Below are 16,543 nucleotides of genomic sequence, written 5' to 3'. Positions count from 1 at the left end.
GGAGGTGGGGGTAACTGGCCATCTGGCCGAACGTACCGGCTGCGCGTGCTGATTTGGGGACAAGCCTGCGGGTCTGCTGTCCCTGGTGCCGCGCTCTCCGTTGTAGGGGGGCCGTGAGGGGCGCATCTCGACTGCTGTTTTGGGCCACGTACATGCTTCTGTGCAGACCCCGGGTGTCCCCAGCCGTTTGGTGATGCGGGGCGCTGGCGCTCCTCCCCCCCCCCCGTGTCCCGTGTAGCCATGTGAGTGCCCCCGATCGAGGGTGCGGGCTTGTGGGCTGTTCGGTCGGGCCGCGGGCTCGGTCCTTGCAGGGTCTGCGCCGGGGTGGTGTACTGGCATCGGACCAGTGTGCAGATGCCTGTATCTCGGAGTAATGTCCGCTCACAGGTCGAGTCAGGCACTGGCCGATCATTGCTTCACAGCCTCCCCTGGCTGGTTGAGCCCCCTCCCCCCTGCCGTGCAGCGCCTGCTTTGCCCCCGGGCGGCGCATGGGGGTGGAACGCGGGGCCGGGTGAGTGGGCTTCACGGTGCGCCCTCACCCCGGCCGTACAATGCCATCCGTGAGCCTTCCTGCCGTGTCGCACCTGTGTGGCCCCTGGGCAGCGCCTGGGGGTGGGAACGTGGGGCCGGGTGAGCGGGCTTGGCGGCGTTTGCTGTATGCCCCGGCCTAGGGCGGATTCGTGGGGTGGCCTTCGTCGAGGTCCCGCAATGCCCTGTGGCATCCCCCTCTTCCCCCCTTGCCTCTAGCGCTGCTCCGGCATATGGCGTTCAGGTGGCCCAGCCGGGGTCCGTTGGGGGATTCAATGGCGCTGTTCCAGGGTCTGCTCTCAGGGTCGGACGATGCTCTTAGACTTTCGGGGCGAGTTGCGGCCATTTCGCCTGGAGCCGCAGGGAAGCGGCCCGCGGACAGTGACATGGAGCTCGAGGCCGTGCTGAAGCAGCGAGCCCCCACCGGGCCTGGAGAGCCGGGCCGCATGTTGGACGGTTGGGTTTGGCGGGGCGGCGGGACTGCAGCTGGGCCTGGAGGGGTCGGGGAGGTCGGGCCCGCCGAGGGTCGCAGAGCCCGGGAGCTCCGCCAGGTACCAGCCCAGCAGGAGCAGGACGACCCGGAGGAGGGTCTGGAGTACGAAGCGCTGCCCGAGGGATCCACCGTCACACCCACATGCTGGCCGGGGCCGTGGCCGGCATCATGGAGCATTGCCTCATGTACCCCGTGGACTGAGTGAAGACCCGTATGCAACGCCTTCAACCAGAACCTGCCGCTCGTTATCGGAATGTGATGGATGCACTGATGCGGATCATCCGAACAGAGGGGTTTTGGAGACCTATGCGTGGATTGAATGTTACCGCCACAGGCGCTGGCCCAGCCCATGCACTATACTTTGCCTGCTATGAAAAGTTAAAAAAGACACTGAGTGGTAAAATCCGCCCTGGGGGCAATAGCCATATTGCCAACGGTGCAGCTGGGTGTGTGGCGACTCTGCTCCATGATGCAGCCATGAATCCAGCAGAAGTGGTGAAGCAGAGGATGCAGATGTACAACTCCCCCTACAGCAGGGTGACGGACTGCATGCTGGCGGTGTGGCGGAAAGAAGGCGCTGGTGCCTTTATCGGAGCTTCACCACCCAACTGACTATGAACATCCCGTTCCAGGCCATTCACTTTATGACTTATACGCCGCGGAGTTACAGGGCAATCCGGAAGCAGAGAGGTGCAACACTGTACTTCAGCGGGCACATAGGGGTGCCAGAGCCTAACCTAGAACCTCATGGGAGGTCCAGGAACCCTGAGTCGGCGCCCCAGTAGTCCTTCGGGCGGTTGTGGGCCTGTGCAACCGGGGGTTTTCCTAGATACGCCCCGCAAGGGGCGTGAGTAGTGTTATTACCATAATGGTGCAGCAGTTGTGTGGTTCGCCACTGTGCTGATTCGCTCATCAGGCGGGCAGGTGGCGAGAATGCGGCCTGCCCTTGGATTGCCCGTAAGATAACCCACCGTGAATACATAATGTTGTATGTAACAATAAACCTGCAGCAACTTTTCCCAATCTTAACACTTGTGTCTGTGTGTTATTTGCGGGATGTTGGATATGTTGGGGCGGGGGGTTCCTGTGGCCCTGATGTTACTATGATCTTCGACCAGTGAATAGATTTCTGAATGATGTTTAACGAGAGATCTAACATTAACCATGCCACATATGAGAGTTTTTGCCCCAGCGTTTTTACGGGCTTTCTTACCTCTGTTCTCGACGATCGTATGCCTCGCGGTACCTAAGGAGATAAGTTCATCCCTGGTATAGGTGAGGCGAGAGGAAGAACTGGCAGCGTGGTGGCACTGAGCGCGACGGGCGCAGACGGGCATACGTGTAGCCACTAGAGCGCTAACCGAGATGGCGCGACTTCCGGTGACCGGCGCTTACAGACCGAGTACACCAGCACACCTTGGTTGTGCTAATACCAGGCGCGGTGCGTCCATTGGGGCGTAGGGGCGAAGCCCCACTAAGCCCCATGGACCCACCACGTCCTCACTAGAAGCCAAACACAATTATTTTTAAAAATCGCGCTATCTGCCGGCCGGGAACCGGGAGACACCCGACCTTCCCGGAGTGCGCAGGGGGGGGGGGGGGGGAAGGATCGGGCTGCTGCAGCTGCGCAAGTGTATTTTTGGGCACAAACATGCCCGCGCATGCGCAGATCGTTTTCTTGTGAATTCCCCCTTAGAGAGAGGACCAGGGGGCGGGCCGCAGCTCCCGGGGTTACACAGGGCGACTGGGCGAGGAGTCATGGTGCCCCCCCAGCCAATCCTGGCGCAGGATTGGCTGGTCACTACATAGCCCGGTTACATAACCCCTGACGGATAGCACGGCCGACTTTGGTGCTGGGAAACCAGGTTCGAGCCTCTTATCGAACCATAAAAATGTATACATGACTTACTTTGGTGTTAAATAAATAGATATTTTAAAAAACAAATAAAAATGATGTTCCGACTAAGGTGTGAAATTGGTGTCGAATAAATACATGTTTTTAAAAACAATTAATATTAATCATGTATCATTGGTGCTGGAGTACAAGGTTCGAGACTGGTATTAAACACTGACAAGCTGTGTGCAAGTTATATGGTCATAAAAATACATGAATGATGGATGCAGGATGGGTGGATGCATGAATGGATGCAGGATGAATGATGGGTGGATGAATGGATGGGTGGATGCATGAATGAATGATGGATGCAGGATGGATGCAGGATGGGTGGATGGGTAGATGAATGAATGATGGATGCAGGATGGATGCAGGGTGGATGGATGGGTGCATGAATGAATGATGGATGCAGGATGGGTGGATGGATGGATGATGGATGAATGATGGGTGGATGAATGGATGGGTGGATGCATGAATGAATGATGGATGCAGGATGGATGCAGGATGGGTGGATGAATGAATGATGGATGCAGGATGGATGCAGGGTGGATGGATGGGTGCATGAATGCATGATGGATGGATGGATGGGTGGATGCAGGAATGGATGCAGGATGGATGATGGATGGGTGGGTGGATGGATGGATGGATGCATGAATGAATGATGGATGCTGGATGGGTGGATGGATGGGTGGATGAATGAATGATGGATGCAGGATGGATGGATGGGTGCATGAATGAATGATGGGTGCATGAATGAATGATGGATGCAGGATGGGTGGATGGATGGGTGGATGGGTGGACACATGAATGGATGCAGGATGAATGATGGGTGGATGAATGGATGGGTGGATGCATGAATGAATGATGGATGCAGGATGGGTGGATGAATGAATGATGGATGCAGGATGGATGCAGGGTGGATGGATGGGTGGATGAATGAATGATGGATGCAGGATGGATGGGTGCATGAATGAATGATGGGTGCATGAATGAATGATGGATGCAGGATGGGTGGATGGATGGGTGGATGGGTGGACACATGAATGGATGCAGGATGAATGATGGGTGGATGAATGGATGGGTGGATGCATGAATGAATGATGGATGCAGGATGGGTGGATGAATGAATGATGGATGCAGGATGGATGCAGGGTGGATGGATGGGTGCATGAATGAATGATGGATGCAGGATGGATGGATGGGTGGATGCATGAATGGATGCAGGAATGGATGATGGATGGGTGGATGGATGGATGGGTGGGTGGATGGATGCATGAATGAATGATGGATGGATGGATGGGTGGATGGGTGGATGAATGAATGATGGATGCAGGATGGATGGGTGGATGGATGCATGAATGATGTATGGATGGATGCAAGGTGGTTCGGGCTCGCTGCGGTGCAATATGCAAATTAGTTTACGCCTCACCACTTTCAAATGTCACCAGCCGCCCCTGGCTAATACTAGAAATATATCTGATTACTGGCTTCTAAATTATCTGTATAGTCAGGTAAGTGAGGCAAGTATAAGGAATTCGGCGTCAGCAACAAACTCACGCTCTCACCATCTCACATCAAGGATGCTGGCAGTACAGTTTAGCCCCGATTAATGCTCCCTTTTAAATAGCAGAGATAGAATGTCAAATCAATAGCAAGAGTTAAAAAAAAGTCCAAAAACGCGCAGCGGGTAATTAATCATTAGATTATGTGGAAGACAAAGTGGAAAGGGGCAAGAGAGACACAGGAAAGAAAGGAGAGATGGAACTGTGCAGAACGTTCAGAGATAGGGTGTGGCGTAACGACCAGAGCTGCCGACTTCGGCGCCGAGTTCAAGACTCTTCGTAGGCTCAACACCCTGTGATTCTGGGCAAATCATGTAATCTCCCAGTGCCTATGAACAGCGCCTAGAGGCCCTCGCTATACAAATCTAAGTATTATTATTATTAGAAGGCATTTGCAGGGGGGAAGTAAAGGGTGGGAGATAGCGATATGGATGAAAAGGAAGAGAAGGTGGATCTGGGGATATTCAAGAACGGATGTAGGAGTACGAAGGTGTGAAGCGATGTGGGGGAGTACAAATATAGCTATCATCAGTGCAGAAGATGTAGTGGCGCTGATGTCCGGGGATGTGCAGGGCCCAATGCACCACAATGTCTGTATGTTTTTAACTAACTAGCCACTGGGATAGTGCATCAGTTTATTTATGTGCATTGGAACCCATTGCAGCCTAGCTACACCTCTGGGAGCAGGCAAGTGAAGTCGGATTTCCAATTTCATTGGCATAGGGTACGCAGGAATTTGCAGTCGCATTTCCTGTTTAATTTTTACTGGTACTCAAGGGTGGGAACAGGCGCATGCAGGCAGGTACAATAGTCATGTTTATATTTTTGCACTTCTAAAGCAGAGTGGGTCCAGGTATGTGTGAGTTCAGTTCAAAGGTTTAGTTATTTCCTGCTAATAACTGCTTACCACTACTGTGGAGTGGGAGCAGGCATACCGCCGGTGCCGCACGATTGTCCGTTTCGTTTTTTTTTTTAACTTCTAGTATATAGTGGGAGCATATATATGTGAGGGAAGTTCCCTGATTAGTAATTTCCCGTTAATCAAGAGTGCGAGCAGGCGCGTTCAGTTTTTACTGCGGGTATAGAAAGGGAGCGGCCACGTGCATGCGCATATGGAGTCAGAGTCGGTCTTTATTTTTTGCTTCTATGACGGAGTGGTAGCAGGCACGTGCTGTCACGCCCCCCCCCCCCCCCTCCAGTTCTTTCTGCTCAGTGGAGAGGGCGGTGTGGAAGCCATGTTTCTACCAGGCCTGCACAGAAGGCCGTGTATGCCCGACCTAACAGATTGATTAATGTTCTGATATCTGTTAAGCCTCTTCTAAAAACTCACTTTAATATCTATCTACATGTAAAAAAACACCATCTCTTTTCCAACCTGGGAATGTAACATGCTGTAGGATTAGGTGAGGCAGCTAAACCCCGAGACCTCTCACAATCATTTGCAAACAGGAGCCTGGATTAAAGTATCGTTTGTTGTTTTTATTTCTGGCAGATTAGTTGGTATTACTGCTGGTTGGGATACTCAGAGCCCCCACGCCGCCAACCCATGGCTGCTGCTCGCTGCATTTTCACATTCACTGAAATAAAAACAACTTTACGGAGTTGGGAGGCCAGTAATACTTTCAGTCCTGAGCAAATGAATACACAAAGATAAGCTTGTGCGTGCCACAGCGATTTATTTTTTCGTGGATTTATGAAATTATCTGTGCAGAAAAGTTTTTAAAAAAAGATATCTATTCTCTGATGTTTTTCCAGGATAGTGTGTCAGTGGGAGTAATGACCATGTCGAGTGCCTTTGGCATATACACAGTATTGCTGTATATTCCGTCAGATTTCGAATGTACACCTATGGGATTCTACCCAAAAGCACATTATACAGTAACTGATTATTAAATTGCATCTGTGGCAATGATCAATCTGCTCTAATGTTCATTTCCTTATGCATCAGCTGCAAAACTAGTGCATAAACGGTGGAGCCTCGCTGCGAGGTTCTTCAATTCTCCTAGAGAAAGATATTTGGAAATGTATTATAGATTTCTTACAGGGGTGCACTTTGGTAGAAGTCAGCCAATTGTTAGCTAGTACAAATCGAAGGTCTGTGTTGGCTTTATTCCTTCTTTTTTAAATTGAATTAGAAGTTCTTTAAGAGTTTACATTAAAAGACTCAACCAATGAGTTTCGTCCCATTTCATGGAACTACTTCAGGACTTATATGGCTTCCTGACAACATAATGCTCCAAGCAAAAGGCGTCTTACTAGAAGGCCTATTCCTTGTGATTAAATCATCCTTATGCAGAGTATAAAAAAAGACTTTAGTTAATAGCTGTAAGAAGTAGACAGATTACTGTACAACAAACAGAAGGCCCTGGTAAGCCTCTAAACAGTTGGGAGCACATGAAAGGGGCAAAACGCATTGGCTGATCTTTTAATGTAGATTCTGGAAAGAATATGAATTCGAAATAGAAAAGAATGAATGAATTCAACACCCAAAGTCAAGACCATTTATTTGTATTTTCTAATAATTGATTGATGTCTACCATAATACATTCGCACCAGAACCTATAACATGATATCATACAGAGTCTTGTCCCAGTGGCATTCACCAGCATGCCTCAAATACTGAAAATAAATGAAACCCAACATTTCTCTTTTTCAGTAAATACAGAGCATGCTTGCGCAGTCTGTGTCCCCTTTGTGTGTCCATGAGACAGTTAATTGTCTACTTTGCTCATACCCGATAGAGAAAATTCCCACTTTTTGGTTTTGTAAATCGGGTAGGTTTGGATCATGAAACACTCCCTCTTCTATGATATTATTTGCCATCACTACCTTTGTAATATTTTTTGATCATTGTTGCAACTTTTTCTCTTGCGCACCTTTACCCCAAATAAATATAATCCCTCAGCAGTATTACACCTCACTGCCCTAAGAATCCCCAAAGTTAGTGACAATGGCGGCATTGTAAATGAGATCCGAGATGAAGCTGAGGGATGTCTGTTGGCCATGCTCAGACCTGCTCTGAGGGAGCACCTCCCAACAAGACATCTGCGTGGAAACCATCTGGTCAAAGTCTGTGAACTCTGTGCCGTACATCTCATCCTGGTACCCAGATATAGACCTCTTCTCTGCACCATCCACATTACCATCAAAAGAGCTGAAGTTCTGCCAGTGGGCTCCACCCTGGCATAAAGATGATGGGGTTTGCTGAGGATGTAAAGAGTTCTCCCCACATATGTGCTGCTCTGAGAGCTCTGGAGGCATGTCTGAGAAGGACTGATACTGGCACTGCTGGAGGGTGGCTCCATGTAGGCTCAGCCCAGGCATATGATGCAATCTGGTATCGCGGTCCTGAATTCTGGGGTCTAAGTACTGCCTCCTGGAGTCTGAGTGCTGCATAGTGGTCAAAGGCTCCCTATGACTGTATCTCTGGTCTGGAAGAGAACCAGAGAAGGGCTGGAGGAGGCCCATCTGAGGGGTGCGGCCAGATGAGCATATCTTGTACATGGACCGGTCCAGCTTCCCTCTCTTCATTCTTCGTGCACGTCTGTTCTGGAACCAGACCTGAAAAAAGTGATACAAGGAATTAGAAGGGTTCTGAAGCTATCATGGGTACAGGTTGAAAATGTTGGAAGCAGGTGAATGGGGAAGTATCGCAGAAGGCAAAACTTGTGGAGAATTCACCACAGGCCATAAAAAACCCTTGGAGAAGACAGATTGTCACACTGGCAGGGTCAGTGCAATGGCACAAATAGAAAACATTCACTATAGGAAACTGAAAATAAAAATACCTTAGTTTCTGTTCAGGAGTGGATTTATTCCTAGTGGAAAAGGAAAAATGTGACTATCTACTACACTGTCTACTTCATTCCAGCAGGAGTGTCTGGGCAGTAGGGCAACAATAGAGCAATAGTATATATTGCACAGTGCAGAGATTGTGTGAATGAGAAGTCCCATGATAGGCAAAGCAGGCAGATATGACAGCACAGCGGAGTAGGCTGGTGGAACTATATTATGACTTGAACCCTGTTCCTGTCTTGAATTTTACCTATGGAACTGAAGTTTAGCGAGATCGAAACCTGTTCCATCGAAAGGAGTTTTTCTACTTCCTTCTTCTTATCCAACTGAATTCACCAAAATACATCCCTCTCCTCTCGCTGAATTACTTATTCACACTAACATCAGGACCTGTAAGGTGGCGCAAACACCCTAACAGCAGCATTGAATCCTTACCAGTCTCCCTCCCTCATTGCAAACAAAACACATTCGACCATTAACATGAATCTCACAGCCACAGTTTACGACCAGTGAAAGCATATACAGATGGGCCAATGAACCAATGGAGAGATGGAAGAAGCAGCTAATAAACAGACCCATTGATGGACGAATGGTTTCATTCTACATTTACATTCAGTGGGTGATGGGCAACTATGTGGATGATTGGATAGATCTTTGCATACATGACTGAGTAGAGATGGATAGCCCACCTCCAAGCACCATGGACCTCAGACTGCTGAACATCTATGCCTTGACTTGCTGCCTTGGAAAGAGTAATCATAGAGGCTTTTGCAATGTGGGCATGCTCTTGCTCTTTTGAAAGGATTTTCAGCATCAGTTCCAGATTGAGCCCCAAGGGAAAATAAGAATGTGCTGCCTTTTCTGGGGTAGTTGACCACAAATAGTGTCAATAGAGGCATAGGCGAAATTTAAAGGATGCCGGTGTAATTCACATAATGTGTATCTCATATTACTCAAAATTCCATCGTACCGCCATGTTCTGTAATTACGCAACCGTTTATGGAAACATTTTATTGCAGGAGCACCGTAACAATGTGACCAACCAGACAGTGAGAGGCTGTTGTTCAGGCAGTTGTCTTTTTTAACTACTGTTTAAGCACGGAATGTGCCTTTTTGTCAAAAATTGACCCACAGGTGTGTTTTGTGCTAAAGTATAGCACTAAATGACAGTTTTGCATTTTGCATAGTTACGAGGAATAGTGTGTATTTTTCCTGAAATTTTCTGTAATGATGCCAAAGAAAATTACAGTAATATTCAGAGTTGGTTAATTGGTGATTGTGATTGGATTTGTTAGACATTGCACTAGAAGAGATGTTTTTTTTTAATTGTTGGAAAGTTCGCTGGCTGTTTGGATTGTTAGTAGATCAGAATTGGCGGAGAGGTGTCTGCAGGGAAGATTAGTAAATCTTAGGTGGTGGACCACAGGTGTTGAGGTGATTGTTATTAAATCATATTTTCCAAATAGATGTGGCTGGTGCAATTGTTAAAAGAAGAGTTTTGGTGTAGCAAAGGTAAAGAGCTGTAGAAACTGTAAGAAAGAGCAGGCAATCTGAAGGCTGGAAATATTAGAAGCTCGTAGTTGGCCGCATGGAAATACAGGTTGGGGTTGTTAGAAGTTTGAAGCTGCCTGAGTGGATGTGAAAAAAATATTAGGAGCCATAGTTGGGGGAATGGAGATGATGGTTGGGATTGTAAGCAGGTCATGGTTGGGAAGGTTAGAATAGGTCAAGTGGAAGTTGTTTGTTTGTTAGTAGTTAATGGTAGGGATCAAATGAAAATGGAACTTAGTATAGTTAACAGGTGAGAGGTGGTAGCCATCAGGATTGTTGGCAGGCCTTAAATACCAAAGAAGAGGTGATTGATGGAATTGGGATACATTAATAGTTGGTGTAGCACTGATCGGGGTTGGAATTGTTAGGATAGGGCTGGAAAAACTGAGGATAATGTTAGAGTTGTTTGGGGGTTGGAGCAGGGAGAGTGCAGGACTGTTAGAACATTAGAACTGGGTCCACGTTGGTGGTTAGTGAGATTTCCACAGAGTTAGAATTGGAAGCCTGGAAATGCTCAACTAGTGTTTGAGTTGGAAGAGGAGAGGTGGTGTTTGAACTGCCTAGGCTAGACGTGAGCTAACTAAAAAGAAGAGAGTGTTGGTTTTGTTAGCTTGCTGAACCAGGAAGAATCACAGCTGAAGTTGTAGTCATTGAAGGTTGACTAGGTAGAGTTGTCATTCTTAAATCTGTCTCAGCAGAGCAAATGTACAAGGATTATTAGTAGGTGGCGTTGGCAGGCTGGAGTTGCCGACATACCTCTGCAGTCTGTTATGTTGTTCTGTACACCTGCTCCTGTAGACTGTGTTCTTTACCAGGGAGATAGCTTTGAAAGTCTCTTTGCTTTTCTGAAAGTAATAGTGTATTTAGGATTACTCTGACTGCTGAGTATTTAAAATTCACAGTCTCCCTTTAAAATGTTGAATTTTGTTTGTATTTTGGCCATGGATTTTTCTCAGAGTTACAGGCAGTATTGAGCTTGGCGCGATTTGAATTCTATAATGGTGAAAATCTGGGGCTCATTACCACTCCTATGACAACAGTAGAGTCGGAATAATGTTTTTCCACTTTAAACAGAATCAAGACATTCCTGAGGAACACCATGATTGAGGAAGACTGAATGCTTTAAGCAATGCTCTCCATAGAGAGAGACCTTGCCAAAAGAATCCCTGACTTTAATGTTCAAGTCATTGAGAAGTTCGCAGCTATTAAAAACACTTGTGCTGATTTTGTCTACAAAAAGTGAACAATATGTTAATCCTAAAATTTCTTGATTGCTGCTAATTTGCGACCGGCTCAGTTGTTTCACATCTGCTGTACGTATGTTGGAGACACTGAAATCACTGGTGTATGCCTGACTTCAATCTGTTTAATGTTTAATTTATGCTTGCTCTGAATGACATGTACAGTGCCTTGTAGGGGGACCTACTACCTTTTTAATGTTTATTCCTTGCTGTCTCGCTGTGTCCAGTCCAACAAATCACAATAGCGTGTATTTGCTTAGTAAATGTAATTTCTAAAGTTATATCAATAAATGAAAAAAATCTGTGAGGTACTCAGCATTGTTATCTCAAAGTCTGTTATGAAGATCTGTGGTTATACTGAATACGCCACTACCTGTGTTATTATATGGCATCTCTTTATTAATGTAATAACTGCACTTTCACAATTGCTTTATTAACCTTCTTGCTTTCTCAAATTTGCTTGAAAATGCACCATTTGCCCACTCTTTTTTCAAAATGTTCTAGGTGGAGACCTCCCCCAAACCCACCTAAGGTTGCTCGGGCTCGCTCGTTGCAGTGCACTCCACCCCACATTTTACAGCACACCACTTTCAAATATCACCAGCCGCCACTGGTCCTGTGCACAGGAGTCTAAGTATCTAGTGGAACGTGGAAGTTGATGCAGGTATTCATATGTGCAGTCATAGGCACTTGACCATTCAAACAACCAGGTTTTTGCTTGTGGTGACACTTGGACTGTGAAGATGTAAAGTGGAGTGAAGTGTGCGCACAATGGGGAATTGTGGATCGATTAATGGATAAATTAACTGATGAGCGGTTGGTTGGATAAAAATCTTTTGACGGCTTGGGGGTTGGAAGGTCAATTGTGGCTGTTGAAGCACACTGTTGTTTTCCAATTGTGGGCACACTTGTAAATGTGCCTGTTGGGCACAGGTTGAATGAGAGGTTCGGCTATAAACAGTGTGGAGATGGGTTAGGGAGTCTCCAGGCTGCCAGTGGCTCTGTGGTCTGCTCTGGTGTCTCTCCAGCAGTCTACCGCTTCTTCTAACTATGTCATGGCCTTGCTGCTCTCACTGTTACTCCTTGTCCTGGCTTCTGACTCTTCTCTCACTTGTGTCCTCTGGCCTCCTCCCTAACGCCCATCCTGCCTCCTCAATCACTATCCCTAGACCACTGCACTGTCCGGGGTGGTGCTGATGAGAGGTGCATTCCACCCACAGGCCTCCCCCATCATTCCCACTATCTTGTTCCACTACCCATCTACTGGTCCCTCTCTGACTCGCCCCTTTCCCTCCCCACACTTGGAGGAGACCTTCGAGCCGTGTAGAGTACTATGGAAATAGAAAAACATTTTTACCTGGCAGGCACAACGCCTTTACCACACATCCTTTACCACGCAATTCCTTTACTGTGTACGTGTTTACCACACAAGCGCCTTATGGAAATTAGTACAGCTAACGCAGGGGTCTCGAGCATACCTGGATTTTAGCCTCTGGGAGCTTTGTGACAGCTGCAAGCTCCTCCCGGGTGCTGATGTCAGGGTAGGGCACCATTGTGAAGACCCTCTCCAGCTCTGCCAGCTGCCCCCTGGTGAAGGTGGTTCGCTTCCGTTTCCTCTGCCCCGGAAGGGATGCAGTCACCTCGTTCTCTGGGTCCTTTCCAGCTCGCCGCACACCTGAGAGGTGAAAAGAGACTCCTGTTACCACGAGGCCGGGTGGGTGTGTGACGTGAGAGCCGGGCGTCTGCTGCATACTACTAGCGCGCGAGCTCTCACACCTGCCAGCCATGCTGCCTGCAGCTAGTGAGCACCAGCCCCTATGCTGGTGTTCTTATGTACTCTGGTGTTACTTTCCACTCGTGTAACAGCAAGCACACTGCTAACCTCATTTATGTGTTAACTGACAACATTTGCGTGTGTATAAATTAGTGACCGCGTGTGTAAATTACGTTCAGAAAGACAGGAAGAGACAGGCAACTTCAAATATGTTGGGGCTCATGTCAAAAAGCACTTCAAAGTTTACCAGTAGCACCCTGGAGTGCTTTATATCTTGCCGCTACCTGCCTGGTGGACGTTTCTAGGAGCTGGCAGTCCCCACCACCCCTTTGGCAGCTAGTACCATGGCTCACAGCAGCTGCGTACCAGGCTTATTCTACCACTGAAATATCACCCCCGCGCCCCAGCATAGCATGACCTCCTTTACGCTAAATGGAGTATTTGAAGGGCGTTTAAAATCCTACAATTCTTGGGTTTGGTGCACTTTATTTTATTTATCCCCACAGACAGCCTTCTTTCTAAACCCATCCTGCTGTCTGCCCAATATATTCGTAAAGTTCGGGCGGTAAACTTTTCGGGAAGGCCAAGCCGTGGCGTGAAAGTGCCCCAGCCGGACAAGGCCTGAATACAATGTCAATGCAAGCCTGGGAGGTGATGAGAGTCGGGGGGGGGGGGGGGGGGGGAGAAAGGAGGGGTGCAGTGTCACCTGCTTCAGAGATTTCAAACTATGAATCCGACTGGCTTCGAGGTGAACCCCGAGTCTATGAGATGACCGCGACCTAGAGAATCCTCTAGGCGTTAAAGTAAACCCCGGGAGTGGGGCACTTTGTCCCTGGTGCCATGGAGTCATCTCGTAGCCTTACCACAGGGAAAATTAAACAGCTATGGACACCGCGCACCCTTGGAATGGTAGATGGAGCCGCACAGAGGGAGAATAGGGACCACCGTGAAGAATCCCAGAAGACTGCAGATTGAAAGAGGCTTGTTGAGAAGCAGGCTGGGCCTGGCAACAGTGGTGTGACCTTGTGGAACACTGTACACGAACAGGAGACACTCTGTCTCCTAGACTGTCCTGGGGCAGCACACATGCCGTCCCATATACACTGTCCCAGACCATGAGTATGCTAAATCACATACTGCGCCGAAACAGGACACATGCTGTCTCAGATACTGCCCCCGAAACAGGACACATGCTGTCTCATAATTGTCCCGGAACAGGAGACAAGACATCTCCTACACTGCCCAGTAGCAGAAGCCAAGCTGTCTCATATAGTGAGGGTTCATGCTTTCTCATATCTAGTCCCGGGACAGGAGACATGCTCTCACATATTTCACCCATGCATTCCCGCACCCTCTTCTCTCCTGACGGTCCTTCTTCCCGAAGGACAGCGGACCCCCCTATCATGAGTGCTTCTCAAGCCCCGGGCCGCACCCGCCCTGATTCGGTTTCAGACCAGCGCCCCGCTTTTCTCCTAGGTGCTTTGCATCCCCATTCCCATGCTGAAAATTCAGTATCTTAAAGTATCTTCTGACAGCCCCGCACCCCGTTCACGCATACACCCACTGCCTGGTCAGGTAGTGATCGCCCTGATGTGCCCGCAGGAGGGTAGTCACTAGGCAGGGGTACACTCAGGATGAAGGTGGCACCCCAAACATACCTGCGCGCTGCTAGGTAAAACGACTGTGTGCACCGATCGGGATAAAAAGCAGTGAAACATTGGGGAGCCCACCGCGTGCAGGGGAAACGTCGTGGGACTATGGGGTAGAAAGTGCCGACCAGAGGGGAGCTGGGGTGATTAAAGTATTGGGAAAGGGGGATGATTGGAGCAGGGAGTTGCAGATGGGGTACAGGGGGGTTGGATCATTAGGGCAAAGAGTTGAGGGAAGGTTGTAGCTCGAGGATGGAGTGGCACTTGAGACAGAAAGTGTAATGGAACGAGGTGTAGACCACAGGTCTGGGGGATTGGTTCTAGGAGAAGATTTGGGGCACAGGCTGTGGTGCTAGGCGAGGAAAAAGTTGGATGTGTCGATGTTCTGCATTAGGGAATGGGGTGTGGCGGAGTGAAGAGTTGGGGCAGGGTTAATGTGTGGTCAGGGACAGGTTGGTATGGCGCAGTTGTGGTGAAGTTAGTTCGGGGTCAGGGTGAAAAGGTGATTCAGGGGTCTTGTCCCCGGACATGGGGCGAGGATGCTTCTTTCGGGTGAGCGGTCCCGGGGAAGGGAAGTGGGGTCTTATCGGTCTTACCTGCCGCGTGCGGCTCCCTCTTGAGGTGCTGGTGGCAGGGCGCAAATTCCACCTGGCTGAAGAGAGCCGTGCCCAGATGTGCCATGTCTGCAGAGGGGGCTCGCGCTGTCTTCAAAGCCCAGGCGAGGGCTGGAGCCGCCCGGTAATTCCTATCCCTGCGTCCGGTAATTCAGGAGGACACTGCCCCGACCGCCCGGTATTCCTAGTGTAGAAAAGCGATTCCCAGCGCTTCACGGTCCAGGGGTCCCTCCGTCCGGTATTTTCTAACTGTGGATCATAGAGTCCGGAAAACCATAAGCAAGGGCTGCGGGCCCTGTCGTGTGGGCCCCGGACCCTGGCATCGGTGCCAGAGTGGTTATTACGGGCGAAGCTGTCCCTGTGCGTGTTGATGCTGCTGCTCCCTGTGCCGCCCGGGCGGCTTTGCACTTTATATCCAGGACAGACACCGACCCATCCGTTGCCCCCACACCTCAGCGGCTGCCTTTGATCCTGGCCCCCACCCCCGCCCGGACTTAGTCTGTCTGACACCTGGAGCGCTCGCCTTGTCCAGCCCAATCCACAGTCAGCGGGGCGCCCCCAGCCTGACAGGAAGGGCTCCCCCCACCCTCGCCAGAACGATACCTCCTGCCACTGAAGGGTGTAGGGGGCAGGAAGCACCACAGACCGGGGGCTGGCGGCTCTCGTATTCATACCGCGTTGGCACAGGGGGCACTGAGCTTTACTGATGATATAGGACAGAGCGCGATAGCACAGATCCAACGTTTCAAGTGTTTAAATACTTTAGATCAACCCAGATCAGCGCTCAGACGATAACACAACAACTCCAAACCTTGCTCCTAAAACCCAGGTCCGTAACTCACAACAGTAGCCAGAAGCCCCACTTTGAAGCGAGCAAGCACAAGCCTCCTTAGAAGAGTTCAGTGCACCATTCGTCCATCTATTTATCCCGCCCTTTCTTCCGTCCACGTACCCGTTTATAATCGTCCTTCACTTCCGCCCCTCCTTTTTATTACCTTTCCGTCCACCCTTCCATTCATTCACATTTTTATTCATCTATCAATAATATCCATTCATCCTTTTGCCCATGTGTTAATCTGTTCATCCATCCACCCGTCCATTCTTCCTCCTATATTTCCTTTCAATTTTCTATCTGACCACCATCCATCAGCTATCTACCCATTCCTTGATTTTGCATCCAATCTACTCTGTCCCCCATGCATCCATCATTGTGCCATTCAGCCCATCCATCCATTCCTATTTCCAACCGTTGGTCCTTTCATCCTTCCAACCAAACTTTCTTCCTTCCATGTACCCATCTTTTCACCCTTGCATCTATCCGAACTTTCACTGTTCCACCGATCCACCGTTATATCATTCCTTCTTTCCACTATTTTTTAATTCTTTCACCCTTCTTTCTTTTTTACCTTTCCTTCCTTTTATTTTTATTCTCTTCTTCTCAC

General features: G+C 49.0%; 1 protein-coding gene and 1 pseudogene across 1 annotated transcript; one reads left to right on the top strand and one right to left on the bottom strand.

Moving 5' to 3' along the window:
• The first annotated feature begins 914 nt into the window (after positions 1–914).
• LOC144824558 (mitoferrin-2A-like) lies at positions 915–1,668 on the top strand (annotated as a pseudogene).
• A 5,734-nt stretch (positions 1,669–7,402) lies between these two features.
• Positions 7,403–15,168, bottom strand: SEBOX (SEBOX homeobox). Its single transcript, XM_078683617.1, has 3 exons — positions 15,084–15,168; positions 12,543–12,739; positions 7,403–8,038 (listed from the first exon to the last, which is right to left on the bottom strand). Exons 1-3 carry the CDS (start codon positions 15,166–15,168, stop codon positions 7,403–7,405), a joined length of 918 nt encoding a protein of 305 aa, XP_078539743.1.
• Between the last annotated feature and the right edge of the window lie 1,375 nt (positions 15,169–16,543).

The sequence above is a fragment of the Lissotriton helveticus genome, chromosome 3_1 (genome assembly GCF_964261635.1).
Source record: "Lissotriton helveticus chromosome 3_1, aLisHel1.1, whole genome shotgun sequence".
NCBI lineage: Eukaryota > Metazoa > Chordata > Amphibia > Caudata > Salamandridae > Lissotriton > Lissotriton helveticus.
This window is presented reverse-complemented; position numbering and strand designations above follow the sequence as displayed.